We start from the raw sequence: 27,814 nt of genomic DNA on the forward strand, positions 1-27,814 counted from the left end.
AGACCGAGTGCCCAAACTGCAACCCAAAACCCACTGATTTATCGCAAAGTGCCAACGCGGCAATTCTAAGTAACCTAATACCGAGGTTTTCAGTTTTTTTAGGAAAAACGTTCGCAGGCACGCTGCTACTCAGGAGTAAGCTTAGTGAAGCAACCGTGCAATGCTTCAAATGTGTGAATCACTATCCTAGGAGGGTTTACTCAGAAGCAAGCCCCTTTGCCATCAACCGAGCTTACTCCCAGGTAAAGGATCGTGCCCAGGCCAGCATATTTGTGTGTGTGTGTGTGCGTGTGTGGGATTTTCCACCCCCTCCCACATGATGCAGAATCCCCCAGCGTGAGTGTCCACAGAGAGGGCTCTGAGTGCCACCTCTGGCACCCGTGCCATAGGTTCGCCACCACTGGTATAGGGACACACACGGCAGGTCACAGCTGGGTCAGCAACAGAAGGGGGAAAGAAGACGGAGCCCTTGCAGGCAGCTGAGTCCTGAGGCAGGGGGCCTATTGGGGATCGTCCACCCGCCTGGAGGAGAATCCGTGTGAACGTCCTACCTGGTAGGCCTCTGGGTCTTGCAGTTTCTTGTGGGCAGGGCTGAGCTTGTCCAAGGAGGCCTGGGCGTGCTTCTTGATCTCCTCGAGGCTGGGCAGTGCCTGACAAACCTTGGCAGGGGAAGGAGGGAAAGGAAACACTGTCATGACTACTGAGCCCCGAGAGAGTGTTCTAGAGACCAAGGCGTCTTGCCAGATCAGTCCGGTGTCGATATCCTGCATCCAGCCAGAGGCTTCGGAGAAGCCCACAAGGTCATAAGAACTAGCCTGCTGGATCAGACCAGAGTCCATCTAGTCCAGCCCTCTGCTACTCGCAGTGGCCCACCAGGTGCCTTTGGGAGCTCACGTGCAGGATGTGAAAGCAATGGCCTTCTGGTGCTGCTGCTGCTCCTGAGCACCTGGTCTGCTAAGGCCTTTGCAATCTCAGATCAAGGAGGATCAAGATTGGTAGCCAGAGATCGACTTCTCCTCCATCAATCTGCCCAAGCCCTTTTTAAAGATAAGAACATCTGGTGATAAACCGCCCTCCCTATGAGCTCGGGTGGTATCTAATCTTGGAGGAACCGGGTTTGATTCCCAGCTCTGCCGCCTGAGCTGTGGAGGCTTCTCTGGGGAATTCAGATTAGCCTGGGCACTCCCACACACGCCAGCTGGGTGACCTTGGGCTAGTCACAGCTTCGTGCTCTTCAGCTCCCACCTACCTCACAGGGTGTTTGTTGTGAGGGGGGAAGGGCGAGGAGATTGTAAGCCCCTTTGAGTCTCCTGCAGGAGAGAAAGGGGGGATATAAATCCAGACTCTTCTTCTTCTTCTTTTAAATGATGGTTATGATTTTAATATATTGAATTTAATGTATTTTATCGTACACCGCCCAGAGCCCTTTGGGGGTAGGCGGTATATTAAATTCAACAAATAAATGAAATAAACCTTCCCTCACCCTAGGTCCCTTTCCAGGGTCTGATATTCAGATCAACGTCTCTGAAAATGGAGGTTCCATTGTCTGTTGAATAATTTCATACCTCCAGATGTTATGGACTACAGTTCCCATCATCCCCTGCCAGCACAATGGGAACTGTAGTCCATAACATCTGAGGGGCCGAGGTTGACACTCTATGCATCTAAGTTGTTTGGGCAGTTTCTCCAGATAGCTCATGGAGGTTCACAATTCCCATCAGCCCTGTCATTGGGCCATGCTGGCAGGGGCTGATGGGAATTGTAGTCCGTGAACATCTGGAGGGCCGTAGTTTGAAGGCCCCTGCACTAAGCCATCATGGTGAATATCATGGCTATCCTCCAGATGTGCGGCATCTGGGGGCAAAATATCTTGCTGCTCGCAGATATGACCTGCATGCTGCTGTACCTTAATGGCTTCGTGGCAGAGTACAGGAAGTCTGAGGTTCATTCCCCAATATGTCCAGCTAAAAGGGTCAGTTAAGAAGTGATAGGAGAGACCTCTGGCTGAGACCCCTGGAGAGCTACTGCCAGCCTGTATTGACAGATGGTCTCATTCGTTATTCGGCAGTTGCGTGCGGCCTACGGGCCATAACAGGCCCCCAACCAAGCCTTTCCCAAGTGTCTGTCGTTCTAGCTTCTGCCTCTTTTCTCCTCTGATTATTGGCAATGCCTTTCTTCTATTACCCAGCAGGAAATGTGTGTTCCTCCAACACGGCCTGTGCTGTTGTGATCTATCAGTAGCTAGTTGCCTCCCTGAAACATATACATCCCTCCTTCTTCACACAAACAGCCAATGTGGAGAATAAAACCAGAATGCAGAGAGAGGTTCATGTCGCTGAAGGCACCTCCATACAAACCATTCCCTGCACACAGAAAACTAGTACATAAACGAGAAGGCATCTGTCCTTCCTGACATGCTAGCTTTTTGGGGTCAGGGATGATGTTTTGTGAGGGGGTATTTCTTCACACAAGCCCAGCTGTGGACTGAAGTGCAAACCAAGTGGCCAGATGTGGCCCCTCTACCCACACTCCTAAATCTTAAGACAATTTATTGCTGAAGGCAGTAAGGACCAAGATATAAAATTATGCACGGGGTAGAAAATGTTGACAGAGAGACATTTTTCTCTCTTTCTCACCATACTAGAACCAGGGGGCATCCATTGAAAATGCTGGGGGGAAGAATTAGGACTAATCAAAGGAAACACTTCTTCACGCAACGTGTGATTGGTGTTTGGAATATGCTGCCACAGGAAGTGGTGATGGCCACTTACCTGGATAGCTTTAAAAGGGGCTTGGACAGATTTATGGAGGAGAAGTCGATTTATATGGCTACCCATCTTGATCCTCCTTGATCTGAGATTGCAAATGCCTCAGCAGACCAGGTGCTCAGGAGGAGCAGCAGCAGCAGCAGAAGGCCATTGCTTTCACCTCCTGCAGGTGAGCTCCCAAAGGCACCTGGTGGGCCACTGCAAGTAGCAGAGTGCTGGACTAGATGGACTCTGGTCTGATCCAGCTGGCTTGTTCTTATGTTCTTAAGGCAGTAAGGAACAAGATATTGTACTGCAAAGTAATCAGGGTTCAAGGAGAGTGGAAAAGCAATTTTCTGTCTTACCTGTCCATCTTTGAAGTACAGACGGTGTAGGATTTCCACGGCAGCAGGAGTCACCTTTCCAGGTTTCCTGGTTCTTCCTAGCAGCCAGAACTCAACTTCCTCCCCGGCCCTTAGAGGAGGCTCTTCTTCCAGAGCCATCAGGTCCATAAATGGGAATCCTGTTGGTAGGAAAACAATCATGAGCCCTGGCTAAGAAAGCAGAAGGCAAACAGAAAAGGCCCGCTGCATGCTGAGGGCTCTCTGCACAGGCACGAGAAGAAGAAGAAGAGTTTGGATTTATATCCCCCCTTTCTCTCCTGCAGGAGACTCAAAGGGGCTGACAATCTCCTGTTCTTCCCTCACAACAAAACACCCTGTGAGGTGGGTGGGCGAGAGCTTCCCTGAGAAGCAGATCAGCCCTGCTAAGGTCACCCAGCTGGCGTGTAGAGTGCACAGGCTAATCTGAATTCCCCAGATAAGCCTCCACAGCTCAGGCGGCAGAGCTGGGAATCAAACCCGGTTCCTCCAGACTAAACATCCCCAGCTCCTTAAGTCTCTCTTCGTAGGGCATGCATTCCAGACTTTTTGCCATTTTGGTTGCCCTCCTCTGGACCCGTTCCAGCTTGTCAATATCCTTCTATGTTTATGGAATTCACTGCCACAAAATATGACCGTTTGCAACTGCAATGTTAACATTGATATGCATGTGGCAAAATTCAAGCAGCTGTACCTAGTAACAAAAAGCAGCTAAGGAAGAGAGAGATGTTTAGCAGAGAAGTAACCATTACAGACCGGGGGGGCTCTCTGGATAGAGGCGATTCGTTTAGGGACAAGGGTACCCTTTGTCCCCTCGGCACCACTCTTCTGGTCACATGGGGCAAAATCGCCCCCATCGCGGGATCAGGAAGTTCCAGTCTGTTCGCTTCACGCAGCTCACCATGTCCGAGGTACTAAAACGGCTGGCAGCAGGACTTCTTGTTGCCTGCAAGTGCCTCTAATCCACCCTGACTCTCCTTCCCCTGCCAGTTGGCTCCCCAGCCGGGCAGCCGGCAGTCTTGATCTTTCCAGGTAGCTAGAGATTGCAGTCCCTAACTCGAAACTTTTTTATTTATAAAGCACCAGGCCAGGGTGGGGATTGGGAGCAGGAAGTTTACCTCCTTCCTGCTCTCTCAAGCCCCACCCCCCTGGCCTCAGTCCTTATTAAAAAAGGTCTCCGAGGCCGGGCCTGCAGTCTCTTCTGACCTGCCCGGAGGGGACTGGCCAGCTGCAAGCTGCTACCGGCTGGGAGCCCAGGACGGCAGGGGGGAGTCTGGGAGGTGAGCACCCCAGGACTCCCGCCCATGTCCATGGTGACATGGTGGGTCAAGGGCAGGGGGGTGGAGCCCGGGGCATCAGGGGTGGAGCTAGGGCAGAGCCTGGGGCATCCTGAGACAACTTGTCTCCTCGGCCGCTACTCCCCTGGCACGCCTTCTGTTTCTGGAGGCATGTTCACAGGAGCAAATACACATCTGGGACGGTATAATAGGGAAGGCAGTTGTGGGGCCCTCAGGAGCTGCAAAAGTGAGGGAAAGCTGAAACGGCCCATCCCCCGCAAAGTTCCTTGCCTCCAACTCTCCTCCCAACAAACTTCTTTTCCCCTCTGATTCTGCCACTACATGGAGTTAAGCCAACATTTTCGCAGGAGGATGCTAAGAAAAAGAGATCAGGATTGCAAATGACAGCAGTGCAATCACAATCAAAGCCGAACTGTGGCTTGAGGTTCTGATATTCTAATGTGCTTTTACTTTACTAACTCTACTAACCGGCTCTTGAGAAGAGCAACGGTTGTGGGGCCTCCGATTCTAGGGCCTTTCCCGCACTTTAGCCTACCGTAAGCCTGCTGCCGCTACTTGAGTTGCTGCTGTCGCTGCTCTTAGTTGCCAGCTGGCATCCCAGGCCTTCAACGGTGCTTTAACATGATCTACTCCCGCGCACAGAGCGCTGGGTCGTCGGGGACGCTTGGCGCGAGTTTGGGATGCCGTGGCGCTGAGAGCAGCGCCAGCGGTAATAGGGGATGGAAGGGAGTGGGGAAAGGCCCCTAGACTACTCTGGTTTCTGATATAGGCAGTGGTGGCGTAACTCATATGGCACGCGGTGCCAGATGGTGGCACTTCAGAGCTCTCTGTGGGCACGCGACGCACAGAGTTCCGCCAAGTGGGGAGGCAGAAAATCGCCTCCTGGCCAATAACATCTAGGCTGTCCTTTGCTTCCTGAGTAAAACCCTCCTAGGGTCATCGGATTCACTCCCCGCTCAAGCGCTGTAGTATCTAAGTTGCTTCACCAAGCTTACTCCCAAGTAACACTAACATTTTTTTTTTCTAAACTAAAACCTCAGTTATCTCAGGTTAAAACTGCCGCCGGTGTTGGCACTTTAAGCGATAAAATAAGTGGGTTTTGGGTTGCAATTTGGGCACTCGGTCTCAAAAGGTTCGCCATCACTGATAGAGCTGTGGAAGAATTTATAGAGATTTCCAGATAGCTATGGTTGTTAATTTCCTTATCAGCCCTCGGGACAGCAATTGGCCACTGGTCATGCTGGCAGGGGCTGATGGGAAATTGTAGTCCGGCGAACATCTGGAGCTGCCAAGTATGGTGGTCGCCACCACGGGTTTTAGGGGTGAGAAAGAGGGAGGGGAGAGAGAGGAGGCCGGGGTGTGTGTGTGATAAAAGTTGCTCGAGCAGAACCCGGGTTTCTTCTAACCAGGCCTGCTCGTGGTTCGGGTCAAGGTTTCAAAGGCTTCTGGATCCCTTGAAATCCAGAGTCCGGGCTATTTGTTCATACAGATCCAGAAGGCTTGACACACAAGCTAAATCGGAACCTCCACGCTTCCATGGCAGTGATTCTCCTCAACCATGTTCCTAGTGCTAGAGACAAAGCACAAGTGCGAAAAGCCCTCAGGCTTGAGATGCTGGGAGTGAAGCTTGATCCCAGCTCCGCTGCTCTTGCCCCTGAGCTGTGTTGCTTAGTAAACTTTTTGGCCTCTCTTAGTAGCACACCTGTGTTCCCTGAGAGCCTGCAATGTTTCACGCTTGAAGGGACAGGCAAGCTCCAGTGAACTTTAACCTAAACAGCAGGAAAAATGGCCTACCATCAAGCTCAGTGGGTCGTAAGCAGGGTTTGGAAAAAAAGCCTTTGGCGCTGCATCCTTGGAAACTCCGCCAGATTTGTGGCAGGAATCCGTCTTTACCCCAAACGCCTCCGGAATCGGGTCTCTCGCGCCAAAGCAGGAGGGGCTGTTCACCTCATTGCAGATCCCTTGGTCTCAATCAGATGCGGTTAAGCCTCCACCGAAATGGGCTCAGAGTTTTACAGCTCTGGCCCCTGGCCCATGCGGGAATCGCTCTGCCTCCAGCTGTCAGGGGCTCCCCAAGCGGGATCTTAGTGAGTTTCGCAGAGGGCTCCGTGGCGTCACGCCTAATGCCCCTTTATAACATCAAGTGGGATCTCTGCCGTCCTCTCCCCTTGTAGGGGACTCTGATAGTAGGTGCCATCTATCATGTTGATTTTAGTATGCTGCGTTTTAATGGGGCTGGTTTTGCCTTATATAGCCAGATTGTGACAATTAATTTAATGGATTTTAGCTTTAGTCTTCATGTGCCTCTATTTATGTTTGTGTGTTGTTCATTGCCCTGAGTTCTCCGGGAGGGCGGTATATAAATATAACCAATAAATAAGTAAATAAGTAAATAAGTAAGTAGATAGATAGATAGATAGATAGATAGATAGATAGATAGATAGATAGATAGATAGATAGATAGATAGATAGATAGATAGATAGATAGATAGATAGATAGATAGATAGATAGATAGATAGATAGATAGATAGAATGTCCCCCTGGCCTCTCTGCCTTGTTGCTGGACCTCCACAGGAACTGACTGTCCAGTTGTCTGTCTGTCAGACTCTCTCCAAGCAGAGAAAGGCGTTGTTGAGCTACCCGGCTTGAACCTGTGTCTTTCTGTGCTGAACAGGGACTCTGCCCCCCGCTCCTTCCCTCGTGAATAAATAGCTACGAACACACAATGCTCACTCAGCAGCATCCCACAGCCTGTAAACAACTTTGCTCCCGGAATAGTGGTCTTCTCTTCATCTTCAGTCACCTTCAGTCGTGGGCAGCCGCTGACTGTCACCAGCTAGAAGGACGGAATTAGACAAACCCGCTTTTGTCCGGGTACCTGATGGGGAGTATGATTGGCTGTGGCAGTGGCATCTGCCAGGAGGGCCATGGGGGGCCGTTGATCACGTGGGGCTGCCCCGTGGATCTGCAGCAATTGATCACGGGCTGCCCCGTGGGTTCGCAGCAATTGATCACGCGGTGGGGCCTGCGGGATCTGCAGCAATTGATCACGTGGGGCTCTCCGGGTGGACCTGCAGCAATTGATCACGCAGGGGGCGCTCGGTGGATCTTGCAGCAATTGATCACGTAAGGCCCGTGGATCTTGCAGCAATTGATCACGTGTGGGGCCTCGTGGGATCTGCAGCAATTGACGCAGGGGCCGGTGGATCTGCAGCAACTGGATCACGTGTGGGCTCGGGTGGTCTGTAGTAGGTTCCCAGCCCAGATGCCCCTGAAGGAACATCTGGGCTGGGGTCTGCCGGCGCTCTCATCCCGGCCCCACCAGGCTCAGCCCCACCAGGCTGCTCCAGAATTGCAGCCTCCCTGCTGGCTAAGGTAAGCAGGTACGTTGCCCCGGTGTCATTCCCCGTACGCCTCTCTGGAAGTCAGAGTCTGCTAACACGTGATGATTTGGAAGACAGAACTTATTCTTAAAACATGTGGCTTTTCAAAAGCGAAGTTTCTTGGTTCTGCAGGACGCGGAGGGAGACTGCAGGAAGCTACTGCTTAAAAAATCACAGGCGAGGATTTGGCCTGCTGCATGAGAACCCAACTGCCTCTAAACACATCTACTGTCATGATCGATTGATCCTGCCACGTCTTCTGTCTCCTGCCTGGGATGTGGGAACCAGTCTCTCCTCATTCCCCCTCCCTGCTGAGCTTATGTTTTTCCACTTTGCTTCTCAGGAGCAGCAGTGGCGTAGTGGTTAAGAGCAGGTGCACTCTGATCTGGAGGAACCGGGTTTGATTCCCTGCTCTGCCGCCTGAGCTGTGGAGGCTTATCTGGGGAATTCAGATTAGCCTGTGCACTCCCACACACGCCAGCTGGGTGACCTTGGGCAAGTCACAGCTTCTCGGAGCTCTCTCAGCCCCACCCACCTCACAGGGTGTTTGTTGCGAGGGGGGAAGGGGCAAGGAGATTGTCAGCCCCTTTGAGTCTCCTGCAGGAGAGAAAGGGGGGGGGATATAAATCCAAACTCCTCCTCCTCCTCCTCCTCCTCCTCCTCTTCTTCTTATCAGCTCATTAGACACCTGATGTTGTAGCTCTGCCAGTAGTGTGGAACATAGGTTGTTTTGACCCTTGGCGGGGGAGAGGCGGTTTCTTCTTCCCTGCACTGTGGGACTGGAGGGGTGCCATCCCCCATTGGGAACTGGTAAGCGGGGGTGGGGTGACGTGACAAGGGGGGGTGACGTGGAGTATAATGGTGGCTGCAATGCTAGCTATACTTAGTCCTGGCAATAGAAGCCTAAATGCTTATTCTTGATGCTGTTTCATAATAAAGAAATCAACTGAATACAGAGCTATTGCCAACTGAATACAAAGTTATTGCCAACTGAATACAGAGTGTGGCCAACTGAATACAGAATATTGACGAAGAAGAAGAGTTTCTCTCCTGTAAGAAGATTCAAGGTGGCTTACAAGCTCCTTTTCCTTCCTCTCCCCACAACAGACACCTTGTGAGGTAGGTAGGGCCGAGAGAGTTCTGAGAGAACTGGAACTAGCCCAAGGTCACCCAACAGGAATGTAGGAGTGCGGAAACACATCCGGTTCACCAGATAAGCCTCTGCCACTCAGGTGGAGGAGTGGGGAATCAAACCCGGTTCTCCAGATTAGTATCCACCCACTCTTAACCACTGCATCACGCTGGCTCTGCAGTCCAAGGGAACGACATCTACAACGATCTGGCTTAAGGGGCTGCATATGATGTTTCAACAGATCTGATTTCTGACATGTAAACACAGAGCATCCCAGCCCATACAGCAAGGTCACCAAGACCTCTAAACAAGTTAATTGGGAAAGCATTCCTCCTGGGGTCTGTAATGTATCTGATTCCACCTGCGAATCATTGAAATAGCACCCTGTTTTGGCTTAATTGGAAGGGCAACCCTATTGGTTAAAATGCATCACACGGGTTAGAGTTGGGCTATATTCGTCTCAATATGCTATTAAGAGGGATCTGTCTATCTTTTTTTGGCTGGCTACTCTGTTACGCTGCATCTTGAATCGTCGCTTTGATTGAACTTTGCATTGTTTTGAACTTTGTTCCTGACTTCAGAAATACAGCAAAGCAGAAATTAACCTCTGTGGCTGGATATTATTGGGACTCTGCTTTATCATCTTAAGAACTGCAGTTTTCCAACTGATGTTGACAGAGAGAAATTTTTCTCTCTTTCTCACCATGCTAGAACCAGGGGGCATTCGTTGAAAATGCTGGGGGGAAGAATTAGGACTAATAAAAGGAAACACTTCTTCACGCAACGTGTGATTGATGTTTGGAATATGCTGCCACAGGAGGTGGTGATGGCCACTCACCTGGATAGCTTTAAAAAGGGCTTGGACAGATTTATGGAGGAGAAGTCGATCTATGGCTCCCAATCTTGATCCTCCTTGATCTCAGATTGCAAATGCCTTAGCAGACCAGGTGCTCAGGAGCAGCAGCAGCAGAAGGCCATTGCTTTCACCTCCTGCAGGTGAGCTCCCAAAGGCACCTGGTGGGCCACTGCGAGTAGCAGAGTGCTGGACTAGATGGACTCCGGTCTAATCCAGCTAGCTTGTTCTTATGTTCTTATGTTTTGTTCCATCTGTACCTGCAGATATCAGTGCCCATGAACTGCTATTTTTTTCCTTTTAATAAATTTCAAATTTTATTTTTTGAGATAATTTGGTTTGTGTTAAGTGTTTGGTTCAGAACAAAAGCCCACGCACCCTGAGTGAGCCCTCGGGAACTTTGACACCATCTGTTAGGGGTGTTTTGATTGTGTGTTCCTCCATGACGGGTGGTTAGACTGGATGGCCCTGGAGGTCTCTTCCAACTCTATGATTCTGTCTCATTTTAGCAGACAAACACAATGTGCATGCTCTCAGTGAGATAGATCCAACCACAACTGTGGCCTCTGGCTCACCAAAGCTCCCACTGCAACGGACTGATTTCTCCAGGTGCCACGGAACTTCGTGCTTGTTCCGAGGAACTCAAGCGATCCAGGAATGACCCCATCTCCCACCCGCAAGATCACGGGGAAAGAAAAAAACTTACCTTGTAGACGCAGCCCAAGGAAGGCTGCAGTGGGCACGTCACCAAGTGCGTCCCCACGCCGATCATGTCGATTTCATTCCCCTGGTGGGACAGAGCCAAGGACAAGATTGGTTGGCCGCTCTGTGAGTCAGTATACTGGAAAAGATGGACCACTGGTCTGATCCAGGAGCCAGAGGCGTAGCTCCAAGGGGGCGGAGCGGGGGGCGCGATGCACTGGGCGTGCACCCCTGTGTGGGCGGGGCGAGGGCGGGGCAGGGGCAGAGGACGCACCAGTACACTGGGCGCTTTCCTCCCTTGCTACGTCTCTGCCAGGACCTGTCTCCTGATGTTTTTATGAGATGGACTGAGTTCTCCTGGCTCCCCCACCATGCCTGCTTTGCCCCTCCCCGCTCTGCCCCTTGTCCCAACCAAGCAGAAGCCGTTTTCACCTCCTGTGACAACTCCTCAAGGCTCAATTCGCTCACATCGTTGCTCACCGCGATGGGGACGTGTTCAAACCAAGGGACCTGAAAACTGGACAGGAAACCAACAAAAACTTCAAGAGCAGAAGCTGCTTTATGCCCTAACGCAGTGCTGGTGAACCCATAGCACTCCAGATGTTCATGGACTACAATTCCCATCAGCCCCTGCCAGCATTTGCAATTGGCCATGCTGGCAGGGGCTGATGGGAATTGTAGCCCATGAACATCTGGAGTGCCATAGGTTTGCCACCACGGCCCTAACGTGTTGTGTGTGTTGGATTTTACAGCCTTGCTTGCATGCAGCAGCAGGGAATTCTGGGAAATCTCAGTGAACATTTAAAAAGTGACAGTTGAAAAACCGTTGATCCCTGACTCTGGCTGAGGAAAGATGTTGTGTGTTCTGTTCACCGAAAGCCTCAGACTGAAATGTTTAACATTGTACACTATGCTTGAAATTGCAACCAAATGATGAACTGTGATACTTTGTTTGTGTATATAGTCCAGTGGTGGTGAACCTATGGCACTCCATATGTTCATGGACTACAATTCCCATCAGCCCCTGTGAGCATGGCCAATTGGTATGCTGGCAGGGGCTGATGGGAATTGTAGTCCATGAACATCTGGAGTGCCATAGGTTCGCCACCACGGCCCTCACGAGTTGTGTATGTTGGATTTTACAGCCTTGCTTGCATGCAGCAGCAGGGAATTCTGGGAGATCTCAGCGAACATTTTAAAAGTGACAGTTGAAAAACCGCTGATCCCTGACTCTGGCTGAGAAAAGATGTTATGTGTTCTGTTCACCAAAAGCCTCTGACTGAAATGTTTAATATTGTAGACTGTGCTTGAAATTGTAACCAAACGATGAACTGTGAATGTACTGATGTATATAAAGTGATCCTCTGAAAGATGCCAGCCACAGATGCAGGCGAAACGTCAGGAGAAAATACTACTGGAACACGGCCATACAGCCCAGAAACCCCACAACACCCCAGTGATTCCGGCCGTGAAAGCCTTCGACAAGACATTCAGTGAATTATTTTAATGTCCCCCCCCCTCTCCCCCCATCAAAACCAGGGTGATGCCAAGAACAGAACCCTCGGACTCACTGCGTGCTGCAGGTCCGAAACAGCTGCCGTATCTCCACCGACTGTCGGGCCAAGTCTCCACTGTCCAGGCGCACGCCGATGGCTCGGTATCCCAGCTCATTCAGTGCCAGGGCTACGGCACAGAAATTTGGAATGCCGCTTCTACAGAGACCAGAAGAACCATCGGACAGCATTCACTGAGTCCCACTGGGTCAGGACAGAGATCATAAGAACATAAGAACTGGCCTGCTGAATCAGACTGGAGTCCATCTAGTCCAGCTCTCTGCTACTCGCAGTGGCCCACCAGGTGCCTTTGGGAGCTCACCTGCAGGAGGTGAAAGCAATGGCCTTCTGCTGCTGCTGCTGCTCCCGAGCACCTGGTCTGCTAAGGCATTTGCAATCTGAGATCAAGGAGGATCAAGATTGGTAGCCATAGATCGACTTCTCCTCCATAAATCTGTCCAAGCCCCTTTTAAAGCTATCCAGGTTAGTGGCCATCACCACCTCCTGTGGCAGCATATTCCAAACATAAAGGTAACAAAGATGTAGGTAACGTCTAAATAAGCATTAACATACAAACCACGTAACCCACTGGCAGCCAATTTAAGTGTGGTATTTCTTATTTGTATAATAAGGAACAATGCTCATAACATACAATAATATAATTCACTGTTGTATCATCACATGAATTATTTTTCTCTTTTTTCATTCAATAATCTAAACTAAACCTTTTCTCTTTTTTTCATTCAATAGTCCTTTCAAAGGTGTATCCACATTCATATAAATCCAAATTCATATAAATCCAAGTTCTTGCAATTGATAACAAAGTTCAGTCATAAATATTGCAGTCTTCAATTCATTGCTGGCAGGAACGCATCGCACGAAATTGCGCTCTTCGGTGCCTTCATCAGTGCCAATTTGCCATTTACTTGTACATGAGATGTTCTATAGGTAATAAACGCTTTCCAAGAAGCTGTTAGATCCTACCACACCTTCCTCTGGTAGCTGACATATTTGGCATATTCCAAACACCAATCCCACGTTGCGTGAAGAAGTGTTTCCTTTGATTAGATCATCAGAAGTTTTTTTCCCTCTGCAAATGTAACCCAGCCTGGCACCTTTCAAGAACCTGGCTAGAAAAAAGGGATGGCCTGCAGATGTGGGCGCCCTTGTCATGTTCCAAACGGCCAGAACAGCTGCTGTAAAGGAGTGAACTGTAGAGGTGGACAGCTCAGAAAGTGACCTCTGATTAAGGGGAGAATTGGAGTGGCCTTAAGGTGCTGTGTAGCTTCGGCGGGAGAACTTCCTGGCGAGGACAATTGGATCTGCCTCCCACAGGGCCTCGAAGGTATCCAGATGCCATGCCCTACGAGGCGAGGTGGGATCCGGCAGGTTCTCACAGGTTCCCGAGAGTAGGTTACTCATTATTTGTGTGTGCCGAGAGGGGGTTACTCATTGGGGATTTTGCCACGTGATTTTTGCCTTAGTGACGCCCCTCCTCTCAGCAGTAGCGCGCAGAACTGGAAGCAGTCTAGCAGGAGGTGCACCAGCGTGCGTGGCAGCCTGCGCCTGCGTGCTTTTGTTTCCCACCCAAGGACCGGCACAGCGGCTGCGTCCTTGCCACAGCCCTGCCCAGGAATGCCCCGCCCCCGGAATGCCCGCCCCCGTCGTGCCCCGCCCATCCCCACTGGCATTACACCACAGTTTGAATCCCACCACCATAGGAACCTGTTACTAAAATTGTTGGATCCCACCACTGCCTACGAGGAGAGAGGGAGCTGCATGAAGAGTTTGGTGAAGAGAAGGTTGTGACATGATAGCCCTGTTTAGATATTTGAAGGGATGTCATGTTGGTGAGGGAGCAACCTTGTCTTCTGCTGCTCCAGAGACTAGGACCAGGAGTCATGGGTTCAAGGGGAAGGAAAAGAGATTCCACCTAAACATTAGGAAAAATCTCCTGACAGTCAGGGCTGTTCAACAGTGGAATGCACTACCTCGGAGTGTGGTGGAGTCTCCTTCTTTGGAGGTTTTTAAAGAGAGGCTGGATGGCCACCTGACAGGAGTGCTTTGATTGTGTGTCCCTGCAGTGCACGGGGTTGGACTTGATGGCCCTTTGTGGTCTCTTTTAATTCTATGATTCTAAGATGCTTTCTGGTGCAACTCCAAATCCCAGTCAAGCAGATGCCTTACCTCATAACGCAATAGGTGTCCACAAGACCTTGGAAGTTGTGAGGGAAGGTGAGGGCGTAGGACACAAAGGCTGCCCGCTCCCCACAGTTTACTCGCTCGAGGGGGACTTTGAGCAACTGGCAAACCTTGCTGAGCCAGGCCTCCACTAAGGAAGGAAAGTCCACGGGTTCCCCTCCACACAGGGGCTGCAGAACCTGTGGGAATTTAGAAGAGAAGAAGAAGAAGAGTTTGGATTTATATCCCCGCTTTCTCTCCTGCAGGAGACTCAAAGGGGTTGACAATCTCCTTGCCTTTCCCCCCTCACAACAAACGCCCTGTGAGGTAGGTGGGCTGAGAGAGCTCCGAGAAGCTGTGACTAGCCCAAGGGCACCCAGCTGGCGTGTGTGGGAGTGCACAGGCTAATCTGAATTCCCCAGATAAGCCTCCACAGCTCAGGTGGTAGAGCTGGGAATCAAACCCGGTTCCTCCAGATTAGACACACGAGCTCTTAGCCTCCTACGCCACTGCTGCTCCTTTACAGAGAGATTACCTGGCAGGGCCATCCTGGAATCCTGGACTAAATCCTAAACAGAATAATCTGCAGATTCTTTCTGCCGTGACCAGTTGGTGACCCAGCTGGACTCTTTTATGGACAACTGTATTCCTGCCTCATTGGTCTGTGCCTTGGCATCTAGACTGGGCTACTGCACAGCAATACATGACTGACTTCCCTTGAAGACTGTCCTGAAACAGGAAGTAGTCTAAGGGAGAAGAAGAGGAGGAAGTGTTCGGATGTACGCCTGCCTTTCTCTCCTGTGGGGAATCTCAAAGCAGCTTACAAACTCCTCTCCCCGCCAGAGACACCTTGTGAGGCAGGTGAGGCTGAGAGAGTCTGGAGAGAGCTGTGATTGGCCCAAGTTCACCCAGCAGGCTTCATGAGCAGGAGCAGGGAAACAAATCCAATTCACCAAATAAAGAGTCCGCCACTCATGCGCAGAAGTGGGGAACGACTCCTTCTGCCTCACCTGGCTAGTCCCCTTCTACAACTGGGGACTACAGCAAAGGGGTGCTGTTTCTGCCCTTGCTTGCTATCCTAGACACCAAAATGCCCTCTCCATAATCTCTAGATCAGGGATGTCCAACCTTGGCCCTCCAGATGTTCATGGACTACAAGTCCCATCAGCCCCTGACACCCTTGCTCTAGACCACTGATGGCGAACCTTTTCGAGATCGAGTGCCAAACGGCAACCCAAAACCCACTTGTTTATCGCGATGTGCCAACACAGCAATTTAACCTGAATACTGAGGTTTTAGTTTAGAAAAAACGGTTGGCTCCGAGGCGTGCATTACTCGGGAGTAAACTTGGTGGTAGTCGGTGGCTTTGCTTTGAAGCAACCGTGCAACTCTTCCAACGGGTGAATCATGACCCTAGGAGGGTTTACACAGAAGCAAGCCCCATTGCCAGCAACCGAGCTTACTCCCAGGTAAAGGATCGCACTTTAGTTCTTCGCATGAAAATCAGTGGGGTTTAACAGCGCTTAACAGGGTTACCTACACTGCTTCCCCAAAACTAGGTGTTAGGTTTAATGCTAATAATCGAGCCCAGCGGCCCAGGCCAGCCTAGATGTGGGGAGGCACTCTGTTTGCGCGTGCCCACAGAGAGGGCTCTGAGTGCCACCTCTGGCACCCGTGCCATAGGTTCGCCACCACTGCTCTAGACCATAGGTGTCAAATTTGCGCCCCTCCAGATGTTATGGACTACAGTTCCCATCATCCCCTGCCAGCATGATGCTGGAAGGGGATGATGGGAACTGTAGTCCATAACATCTGGAGGGCCGCGAGTTTGACACCTGTGCTCTAGACTCTGCAAGACTCTGCACTACCTTCCCCTCCCCTGAGGGAGCCAAGCTACATCAAAAACTTAACCCACGCAGCCCTTCTGACCGGACGGGGCACCGACAAGCGTCTCCCCCACCCATCTCCCTCCAGCACGTACCCGTGGGTTCACCTCCGCCAGCGAGGTGAATGAAGACACGTAGGAATGGGCCACGGTCCCCCGCACTGGGATCCCATAGAGTTTACCTGCTAAGACATTGCTGGTAAAGTCGAAACCTGGAACAGAAAAAAGAAGAAGCGGGCAAAATGGGGTGCGTGTGGGGCAGGCAGATCCGCCCTCACTGTAGCAGTGGTGTAGGAGGTTACGAGCTCGTGTATCTAATCTGGAGGAACTGGGTTTGATTTCCAGCTCTGCCGCTTGAGCTGTGGAGGCTTATCTGGGGAATCCAGATTAGCCTGTGCACTCCCACGCACGCCAGCTGGGTGACCTGGGGCTAGTCACAGCTTCTCGGAGCTCTCTCGGTCCCACCCACCTCACAGGGTGTTTGTTGTGAGGGGGGAAGGGCAAGGAGATTGAAAGCCCCTTTTGGAGTCTCCTGCAGGAGAGAAAGGGGGGATATAAATCCAAACTCTTCTCTTCTTCTCTTCTATTAGCACCAGGGCACATTTATTTAGTGTAGTAGGAAGAGGCGGATCTGGGGAAAATGTAGCCCGGTGCAAAATCTTTCTACCCCCCCCCCCCCCCCCCAGTATGGGCAGCCAACCTCCCCCACCACGATTAAACAACTGTTTTTGCACCAGGTCCTGAAGCCACTATATGGACCTGGGGGGAAGGAGGCAGGGTGCGTGGGACAATTTTCTGCCCCCCACGTGACTAAATGGCCGCAGCCCGGGGACATTTGACTCATATGTCCCCCTGGGCGGTCTGCCCCTGGTAATAGGCATAAAAGTATCGGGTCAGTGGTGGGATCCAAAAATTTTAGTAACAGGTTCCCATGGTGGTGGGGCTCAAACTGTGGCGTAGCGCCAATGGGGTTGGGCTGGGCACGACGGGGGCATGGCCAGGCATTCTGGGGCGGGGCATTCCTGGGCGGGGCTGTGGCAAGGACGCAGCCGCTGCGCCGGTCCTTGGGTGGGAAACGAATGCACGCAGGCGCAGGCTGCCACGCACGCCGGTGCACCGCGTGCTAGACTGCTCCAAGTTCTGGGCGCTACTGCTGAGAGGAGGGGCGTAACTAAGGCAAAAATCACGTGGCAAAATCCCCAATTAGTAACCCCCTCTCGGCACACACAAATAATTAGTAACCTACTCTCGGGAACCTGTGAGAACCTGCTGGATCCCACCTCTGCACTCGTTCTACTATGTGAGGGCCATGCGTAGAAATCCTTGAGCCAGAACGATGCACATGGCCCTACAAATATGTACTGTGGATCGCTCATACTCTTCCTCTCAGAATGCTGGAACTCAGCCATCCAGTGACGTGCATTTGGGACAAATGGTCAAAAGAGATGGTCACCTACGTATCAATCAACCTGACAGTTTAAACATCAGCCTTTGGCCATGTCATAAACTTAAAGGGATTGCCTGTTGTCAAATGTACCAGCCAAGTTTTCCTTGTGTTTTCTGGACAAGTCTACTCAAACAAAGGAACATAGTTAACTTTATAACTTCTGGTGTATGTGCTTCTCAGCACGTAGTCACTGGTGATCGAGCTGACCAATGGTTAAACAACAGACAAGGGTCATAAAACTGCGACCTCGCTAGCTTGTTCGCATACAGACAGTTAGCACTTCAGTAACTGAATTTTATTTTTATGTATTTATTATTTCGATTTTTATACCGCCCTATCCCCAAGGGGCTCCGGGCGGTGTACAACAAAATTAATGCAAACAAGTTAGAGGGCAAAACATACAATTAAAACAACAACAACCCATAAAAGCTCCAACATTAAAACATACTAAATTTCATTAAAACAGCGGTGATATCATAATAAAAGGCACCTGGTGAATACTTTCCTTTAAAACCCTCCCCTGGGGAGCGGCCGGACTCCTCCATAGGAGGATAATCTTGATGTAACCGAGCAGGGGCGTCATACTCAGCTGCTGGTTGCTCCAAAGGCCCGGCGGAACAACTCGGTCTTACAGGCCCTGCGGAATTCACCACGATCCCGCAGGGCCCGGACAGCTGGAGGGAGAGTGTTCCACCAGGCAGGGGCCAGGGCTGTAAAGGCCCCGGTCCACGTGGCGGCCAGCTGCATCACGGAGGGGCCAGGGACCACCAGTAAATTTGCCTCTGCTGAACGCAGAGGGCGAATAGGGGCATATGGGGTAATGCGGTCCCGAAGGTACGAGGGTCCCAGGCCACGTAAGGCCTTAAAGGTCAACACCCACACCTTGAAAATGATTCGGAATTCCACCGGAAGCCAATGCACCTGGTGCAACACAGGCTGGATGTGGGCACGAAAGGCGCCCCCTGTGAGCAAGCGTGCCGCTGCATGCTGGACCAGTTTCAATTTCCGAATCAAACGAATTGTGACAGACAGGTGCAAATACCAACACACTCGCACCTGGCTCTTGTGGGAACCTGTCAACCTTATGTGGAGAAAGTGTGTCAACGAACTGCCAACGGTGAGGCTGACCTACCGCCCACATAGGAATATTTGGAAGCAGAGAGGCCCCCATCTGGTCCCTGGGCCCGACGCAGCCCCATTTCCATCAGCTTCTTGTCTGGGCCCGCAGTGAGCCGGAACCGGGCTGCGTTCGTTGTGACGAGACTGTAAAAGAGAAAACACGGGTTGAACCTTAACCTCTCTCTTGTGTTGTTGTCCTGTCCCCAACTCATATTTTTAGCCAAGGGGCACCTAAGGACACATCGGAAGCGGGGATGTTTTCTATTTTCTTTCTATTTTTAACCACCACACTGCCAAATTCCATATGGGGCATTGCATGACATATCCCATAAGCAACAGTACGTATGAATCAACTTCATTTGTTATATGTTGCAAGCTTGTATTTTGATGCAATTTAGATGTGATTTTATACTGTTTATGCCAAATAGAGGCTAAATGAATGAATGGCATTGCATGACAAGCCTGTCCAGACGAAGAACGCTGTCCGCATGCAGCAGCTTATATTTGCGTTGCGCTGTCATGCATGATAGTGAGAAATGTGCAGACATTTGGAAACTTGCACAACAGCCTGCAGGGAAGGCGTTGAGAGGAATTCGAGCGCATCCCGACACACCCCTGTCAAGACCTTTCCGTTCTTGCCATGTTTCCCAGACGGGATGAGGCATCTGCGATCCTGGATTGTTGTTCTAACTCAGGGGTCTGCAACCTGCAGCTCTCCAGATGGCAGGGGCTGATGGGAATTGTAGTCCATGAACATCTGGAGAGCCGCAGATTGCAGACCCCTGTTCTAACTGTTTCTTAAGGAGCAGTGGCGTAGGAGGTTAAGAGCTCGTGTATCTAATCTGGAGGAACCGGGTTTGATTCCCCGCTCTGCCGCCTGAGCTGTGGAGGCTTATCTGGGGAATTCAGATTAGCCTGTGCACTCCCACACACGCCAGCTGGGTGACCTTGGGCTAGTCACAGCTTCTCGGAGCTCTCTCAGCCCCACCCACCTCACAGGGTGTTTGTTGTGAGGGGGGAAGTGAAAGGAGATTGTAAGCCCCTTTGAGTCTCCTGCAGGAGAGAAAGGGGGGATATAAATCCAAACCCGTCTTCTTCTTCTTCTTCTTAAGGGCCACCTTTGCTTTCCACTGCTTCACTTTGCTATGCTAACTGCAGGCTTCAAGGTTGGAGAGAGAATGCCGTTGATGCTCTCCGACTTGGAATGGGCGTGGCTTGGGAGTGTCAGGTCTTGAGACTAAAGTCAATAAGTGGACTCTGGCCGTTGGCTCAGAAATCTTTATTGATAACAGCAAGAACCTGGATTTCAGGAAGCCGGTTCTGCCAGACCATGGGAATACAGTTGCCTTTATTTCTCCAGAGTTCCCACCATAAATCCCTGTTTCCCATGAAATGTGAGAATAGCACCACAGAAAGAGAGATGTTTGGGAGTTGAGCATCTCTAGGCCAGCGCAGCAATAGTTCTCACCCACCTGCCACCCCCTCGCCAGGGTTGCTCCTAGTTAGCCGCAGTTACAAGCATTAAAGGAAAATGAAAGGAAAGGAAAAGGTCCATTAACATATCAGAAGGTGAAGACGGCTGTCAGGCAGGAACCTGGCACCAAGTAGAGAAGCCCCAGGGGGGATGGGGAGTGAATAAGCTGATGGCGAAATGCTTTCGTTTTCCTTAGGTAACCCAATTTTAACTGTGTTTTTTAATCTTGTTTTACTTTGAAATTTTGTCCTGTTTTGTATGCCGATAAAGGCTTGTTGTTGTTGTTGTTGTTGTTGTTGTTGTTGTTGTTGTTACAGATAGGATGTGAAAGAATCCTTAAAATTTGAACTCTTGGTGTTTTTCATTGAACTGTTTATTAATTCTAGAAAAGTTTCCACAATACAAAGCTATCACAGGTTTGTGACTTTAACCAATCATCCACAGCATGGCAAACTACCTCAAACTCATCTTCCCAAAATCTGTGTATTTGATTCTGAGTAGGACAAGTGAAGTTATTTTCAAAAGACTGAATTATTCCAAGTTGTTCTAATTTTTCTAAGTTATTAAGTTATTTCTAAAGACTAAGTTATTCAAGGTTATTCTAAGACTATGTTTTTAAAGTTATTTTCAGAAGACTATGAGTTCATGTCAGCAAGTGCCGTTGTCAGTATTACAATTCAATGTGTGCAACTACTGTGAAAAACATGAGCTGTATGTCTTGGGGGTTGGGGCGCCCAAGGCAGACTTAAGAACATAAGAACAAGCCAGCTGGATCAGACCAAAGTCCATCTAGTCCAGCTCTCTGCTACTTGCAGTGGCCCACCAGGTGCCTTTGGGAGCTCACGTGCAGGATGTGAACGCAATGGCCTTCTGCGGCTGTTGCTCCAGATCACCTGGTCTGTTAAGGCATTTGCAATCTCAGATCAAAGAGGATCAAGATTGGTAGCCATAAATCAACTTTTCCTCCATAAATCTGTCCAAGCCCCTTTTAAAGCTATCCAGGTTAGTGGCCATCACCACCTCCTGTGACGTTGAAGATTCTTACAGTAGTGTTGCATTCCTGGGGCCTGTCATTCAATAAAAAGGATTTCATTATTGTATTGTTGAAGGCTTTCATGGCCGGAATCACTGGGGTGCTGTGTGGTTTCCTCTGAAGACGCCAGCCACAGATGCAGGCGAAAAGTCAGGAGAGAATGCTGCTAGAACACAGCCAGACAGCCCGGAAACCAGACAGCACCCCAGATTTCATTATTAAATGAGCGTGATTATTGGATCATCTAGGGCCGTGACGACCCCACCCTATTCTACCTCACCAGCTGCTCTTCGGATCCAGGTTCTTCAGCCGGTCCTTACCTGGCATAGTTCACCAAACACAGCAAGGTGGTCTCCAGAAGTTGCACCACTAGTAAAGGGCCCTTCACCTGGAATATCGGCACCTGCAGGGAGACAGGAACCAGATCGCATCGCGCAAACAAAAGACCTCACTAAGGGGAGAAGGATTTTTTCCTCAAAAGGAGGGTCCTGTCCCAGTTTCTCAGACGCAGAGCTTTAGCCAGAATATTCCTGAAAATGGAGCTCAAAAGTGCCACCAGATGTTAAGGTGGAAAAAAGCAGCTACTTCCTGAACACTTCGATGCATGAGAGCATGATTAGTTTTTCTTTCTTCACTTAGTTGGGGGAATTATCTCTGGTGTCACAAGCTTTGGATACAGCTCTACAGGTGGATATTCCCATGCGTATTTTATTTATTTATTATTTAAATTTATAGACCGCCCCATCCCAGAGGGGCTCTGGGCGGTATTCTACCCTCACCCCCCCATGAAACCAACCCAAAATCTCTAGCGGGCCCAGTCTGTCCTTTAGTCAATCGAACTAATAATAAGAAGAAGAGTTTGGATTTATATCCCCACTTTCCCTCCCGTAAGGAGACTCAATGGGGTTTACAATCTCCTTGCCCTCCCTCCCACAACAAACGCCCTAAGAGGTGGGTGGGGCTAAGAGAACTCGGAAGAACTGTGATTTGCCCGAGCTCACCCAGATGGCATGTGTTGGAGTGCACAAGATAATCCGGTTCCCTAGATAAGCCTCCACAGCTCAAGTGGCAGAGCGGGGAATCAAACCCGGTTCTCCAGATTAGAGTGAACATAAGAACAAGCCAGCTGGATCAGACCAGAGTCCATTTAGTCCAGCTCTCTGCTACTCACAGTGGCCCACAATGCACCTGCTCTTAACAGCTACACTACGAGACGTGTTGCTATTTTCTGAGTTGTGGGTTGTCGTCCTTCCGCCCCAAAAACTCCAATCTCATCCCGCACAGTCAGACTTCAGCTGCCTGGAATGGATCTCCCCAGTGCTGCAGGAATCCGTTTTGGATGTGCAGCTTGATTTGGATCCAGCCAGTGGCCGTGCAAGAAGAAGCAAAGGGGGTGGCAAAATATTTAGAACCGGTCCTGGACGCTCCCAAATCTCCTTGTTTCACCCACCCTGGAGAAGACCACAGAGCCCTCTGGGACTGACGAGATGGAGACTTCGGAGGCGTCCACCGTGCGCAAGTAATCAAAGAACGCTTTCTCCGTGGTGATGGGAAGGACCGACTCCAGATACTCAATATCTGAAAGGAAGAATTCAAAACCAGAAGAGTGAGAGCAGAAAAGTGTTATTTCCCCCTAAAGTTAAGCATCAAACCTTTGCCAAAAATCTGTCCTGTGTTAAATCTGGAGCAGCAGAACACTTAAAGGGGAAATTGTGCTTTTCCAGCCTTTTTAAGGAAATCCAGATGTTTTTAGAAGAAGAGTTGGATTTATACCTCGCTGTTCTCTACAGTAAGGATTCTCAAAGGCCCCTTCCGCACATGCAGAATAATGCGCTTTCAACCCACTTTCAATGCACTTTGCAGCTGGATTTTACTGTGCGGAAGAGCAAGATCCACTTGCAAACAATTGTGAAAGTGGATTATTCTGCATGTGCAGAAGGGGCCAAAGAGGCTCACAACTCTTTTCCTTCCTCACAACAGCTGTATAGGTGAGATCTGAAACAGGATGGCAAGAGTCCCGCCCTTTACTGCTGCTTCCCTGGTTAGGCTGCCAACCTCCAGGTGGTGTCTGGAGATCCCTTGGAATTACCACTGATTTCCAGGTGGGAAAGAGATTTGTTCCCCTGGATAAAATGGCCACTCTGGAATGTGGACTCCAGTGGTGGGATCCAAAAATTTTAGTAACAGGTTCCCTCGCCAGCCCCCCCCCCCCCCGCAAAGGGGGCAGAGGCGTACTTCGGCAAACCTGAGCCCTGGGCAAAACCTGAGTTGGATGCCCCCCCCCCCATGGGCAGCCACCCCACCACAACCCCCCAAATTTTTTTTGCACCAGGTCATTTTTAAATCATCATCACATTATAGAAAATGCCCCAACTCACAAATCTGAGCACAGCAATGATGAAACACACAGGTTCTTTGATAGAGACTGGTGAGATAAAAGGTACGAAAGGCTGAGAATCCATGAATTGCAGTACCTGAAAGGGATTAACCCAGTTCAGGGAGTTACATTATTAGTCACAATTACTATATGGAACCTTCACGTTCAAAGGCAATGCGCCTCTTGGGGAGGCGAGGGCGTGGAGATGGAAAAGCGGACCCAATTAGTAACCCCCTCTCGGCACACACAAATAATGAGTAACCCACTCTCGGGAACTGGTGAGAACCTGCTGGATCCCACCTCTGGTGGACTCTATTGTATTATACAATCCTGAAACCTCTCCCCAAACTACGCCCTACTCAGACTCCACCCCCAAACTCTCCAGGTGATCCTTGCTGTTTTCCTGGCTTTGGGGAGTGGCCCAGCTTTACCGCAGTAGCACTGATGGCAGAAACCGAAGAGAAGGAATAATTTGCCCTCAGAAGTCAGCATGTTACCGACAGGAAAATAAACAAAATATTTTCCTGAAGTCAGGTTGCCTAGCTACACTGGCTCCATGCCTGGACACGGAGACTTGTGTGGTTCAGAAGCCTCCATAAGGTTCACAGAGAACGCATATGTATGTTTGTGCCAATGCTATATGGTTTCCCTCTTGTTTATGCCTTTCTAGGATGTATTAAAAGCCCCTTTTAAGTTGAATTTGTGATGTGCCTGCAGTTTAGGATGTTAGTTTAGTTAGGTTCTTCAGTTAGTTTAAGGTTTTGTTATTGTTAGATTTAAGAAAGCCATGCCAATAAGTATTTGTAAAGTCTTGCCCATAAGTATAAGTACATGTGTTTATCCTTTAAGGTTTCCCTAACATTTAAGTTTAGAAATGTTATTTTTGATATTTGTGTCTGATGGCCAAAGCAGTGGCCAGAAAGGTTGATATTAAGGGACAAGGAAACTAGTCCTGGAATTCAGTTTGGACCAACACCCAGGTAATCCCATCTTCACCAACAAAAGGACCTTTTGACTAACAAAGGATGTCACCCTGTTTTGCTATTGGACTGTTTGAAGTTTTACTCTCAGGATCCAGAAGCTCATTGGACTATTGAAGTTTCCACTTCTAGGATCTCAAGACCCATTGGACTATTGAAGTTTCCACTTCTAGGATCTCAAGATTCATTGGCAGCCTTTTCTTTTGGGACTTAATCCCATCAGCAAAAACAAAAGACTGTCTTCCTCCTCTTTGTTTTAAATTGTCTGTATTATGTGGCAGGGGACTGCCCCCTTCCTCCTCTGATCAAGGTGAAAAACTGTATAAAAAGGGCTGTGTTTCGTTCTGTACTGGGCAGTCTGGCCTGGAAAGAGCTTGAAATCACAATAAAGAACCTCTGCTCTGAAGGCTGCCTGCCTCTGCATCCACTCACTGCTGCCAAAGCTGAAATCACTCTGAAATCACTATTGCTCATTGCTGACAAAGCTGAAATCACTCTGAAATCACTTTCTAGTTACCCCTGGCTGTGGGTAACAAGCAGAAGCAGAGCCTAGCATGCAGTCATTTTACTACAGACCCAAATACAGAACGCATAATGTGAAAATGCACAAAATGCAAATGAATCTTGCAACTGAATAGTGCAACTGAATATTGGCAATTAAATCTGCGTGGACTTGCAAAGAGGTTAAAAGGTATTGGGGGGGGGGGAAATCCATAGTCAAATAACTAAAATAATAAAAACCAACTTCAAGAAAACTGAGGCGACCTACCTTTTAGGACCTGCATTAATGAAAGAGAAAATACCCGAGAAATATAAACATCTTCTGCAGGGCCTGTAAGACTGAGTTGTTCCACCGGGCCTTTGGTGAGACCAGCCTCTGAGGGTGCCCCCTGCCCCTGCCCCTCCTTTTTTGCCCCATATGGGTCCCTATACTTTTAGGACCCATCATATATATTTATTTCTGGGGAGGGTCTAAACAAAGGTTCGTGGGACGCTATGTTAGGCATCAACTGTTGTTTTAATTGTATTTATGATCACTAATTTTGTGATGATTTTATGTATGATTTCATGTTGTTCACCGCCCTGAGCCCTTCGGGGATATATTAAATTAAACAAATAATAATAATAATAATAATAATAATAATAATAATAATAATAATAATAATAATAATAATAATAATAATAATTTATTTCATGTGATTTCAGCAGCGCGAATCATTTTAGCGAGGTATTGGAAATTAGCAGCGATCCCAGACGATTGGATGACCAAGATGCAGCAATTACACAAAATGGATAAACTCTCCTTTCTCATAAATCATCGGTCACCAGAATTCTATCAACAAATCTGGCAGCCGTGGTCAGACTACGTTTCTGCTACTTAAAACATCAAATAAGCAGGAACAGAATTAAAAGTTTCTTTTTTTTTAATGTCACATAAGATAATTTATCATTCTTTTTTCTAAATGCAGCTATTGTAATAATATTATTCTTTCAGTATGTCACTGGACTAGATGAAATCGACCGTTCGCTATTTGGAAATAGGATAGTAGGAGTGGAAGCCAAAGGGAGGGGGAGGAGGGGGGGAACAATGGGGGAGGGGGGGAACAAGGGGAAGGGATAAGAGGGGAAGTGTTGTGGTAGGCTGACCAGCTGTCCCGCTTTTGGCGGGACCGTCACGCCTTTAAACAATTTGTCCCGCGTCCCGCGGGTTCTACAAATTGTCCCGATTTTTGGGAGGCTGCTGCACTGCCTTCTGGGGCGCAAGGCAGTGCGGCAGCCTCCCATGCGCCCGGCCGCAGGAGCGCATGGCCTTCTGGGGCTTGCCGTTTGCCGCTCTGTCACAGGGCGGCAAACGGCAAGCCCCAGAAGCCCGTGCGCTTCTGCGGCTGCGCGCGCGCAGCCGCTTCCCCGTCCCAGATCACAAAGGTGACCATCTGGTCACCTTATGTTGTGGGTAACTTTAATTTTTTAATTAGACCAAAGTGTCGGTACGAGAAATTTATTTGGAGTAATTACCCGTGTGCATATTTAATGTGAAGAAACAAACAATTATGTATAGACTTCTGTACACTATTGTGCTTCTGTATAAGAGACTTCCGCCTCTTACTTATTATTTTTTAAAAATGCAATAAAATATCATTTTTTAAAAAAAATCTGCATGGTTACGGTGAGTGCCATATGAAGATTTATTACAGCTTATGTTAGATATGTAAAAACCAAGAATCGCGTCAAACACTAAGGCGGAAACTAAATAAATGCAAACCAATAAATCTCTGAAGTTACTACTATAATTCATAAAGTGTTGTATAACATACAAAAAAATAGACCAACGTCATGATTCAAATTCATCAAAATAATTATCTTAAGTTATTTCGTTTCTGCCTTAGTGTGTGACGCGATTCTTGGTTTTTACATATCTATACGTTACACACATTGTTGTATTGTTCTTTGTATTTAGCTTATGTTAGATAGCTGCATAAAATTAAAGTCCTTCCCAGCAGAGCGTTGAAACAGGGAGATCCCAGTCCCGAAGAAAACAAAGCCAAGCTTTCAAGGATTTACTGTGAATGGGGTAATGCGGTCCACGTTATCTTAAGCGGCCTTTCCAAATAAACTCGATCCTACGTGCCTCTCCAGATTGTGGCTAGAGAGGATTGCCTCAGAATCACTGTGGTGGGAGCCCTCTGTGGTTGAAGCTTTCGGCTTGTTTGCCTTCAACCTGAGGTGCGGCCTGGCTGGATTTCAGAAGCGGGCCTTCACAGCATCCTTGAAATGACCCGTGTGGCCCTCCTTCCGTTTTCTCAGCCTTCCAGAGCTGCGACTTTCTGGGTGAATCTCCAAAGCAGAAGATAGCTAGTCCAGGGCCCTGCTCAACGCAGTGGATCGAAAGCTGGTGCGTTCCTGAGTGACAACTCTTCTGCCTTGGCTAGAAGGTCTCCTCCACCACCCCCACCAATCCCAGGCAATGAAGAAGAAGAGGAAGAAGAAGAAGAAGAGGAAGAAGAAGAAGAGGTAGAGGAAGAAGAGGAGGAGGAAGAAGAAGAAGAGGAAGAAGAAGAAGAGGAAGAAGAAGAAGAAGAAGAAGAGGAAGAGGAAGAGGAAGAAGAGGAGGAGGAAGAAGAAGAAGAGGAAGAAGAAGAAGAAGAGGAAGAAGAAGAAGAAGAGGAGGAGGAGGAGGAGGAGGAGTAGTTTGGATTTATATCCCTCCTTTCTCTCCTGTAAGGAGACTCAAAGGGGCTTACAAACTCCTCTCCCTCCTCCCCAAACAA

At 49.2% G+C, this 27,814-nt stretch overlaps 1 protein-coding gene across 1 annotated transcript in view; it reads right to left on the bottom strand.

Annotated features, from left to right (window-relative positions):
- The window catches only part of NAPRT (nicotinate phosphoribosyltransferase), a 34,575-nt gene that overhangs the window by 1,171 nt on the left and 5,590 nt on the right, over nucleotides 1-27,814 (bottom strand). Inside the window, 12 exon segments of the mRNA XM_048482953.1 lie at nucleotides 552-659; nucleotides 3,113-3,273; nucleotides 7,164-7,193; nucleotides 7,196-7,262; nucleotides 10,501-10,581; nucleotides 10,929-11,013; nucleotides 12,068-12,208; nucleotides 14,237-14,430; nucleotides 16,212-16,327; nucleotides 18,695-18,825; nucleotides 21,509-21,591; nucleotides 22,639-22,766. Of these exon segments, the coding sequence (XP_048338910.1) occupies nucleotides 552-659; nucleotides 3,113-3,273; nucleotides 7,164-7,193; nucleotides 7,196-7,262; nucleotides 10,501-10,581; nucleotides 10,929-11,013; nucleotides 12,068-12,208; nucleotides 14,237-14,430; nucleotides 16,212-16,327; nucleotides 18,695-18,825; nucleotides 21,509-21,591; nucleotides 22,639-22,766 (1,325 nt within the window).

The sequence above is a fragment of the Sphaerodactylus townsendi genome, unplaced genomic scaffold, assembly GCF_021028975.2.
Source record: "Sphaerodactylus townsendi isolate TG3544 unplaced genomic scaffold, MPM_Stown_v2.3 scaffold_29, whole genome shotgun sequence".
Taxonomy (NCBI): domain Eukaryota; kingdom Metazoa; phylum Chordata; class Lepidosauria; order Squamata; family Sphaerodactylidae; genus Sphaerodactylus; species Sphaerodactylus townsendi.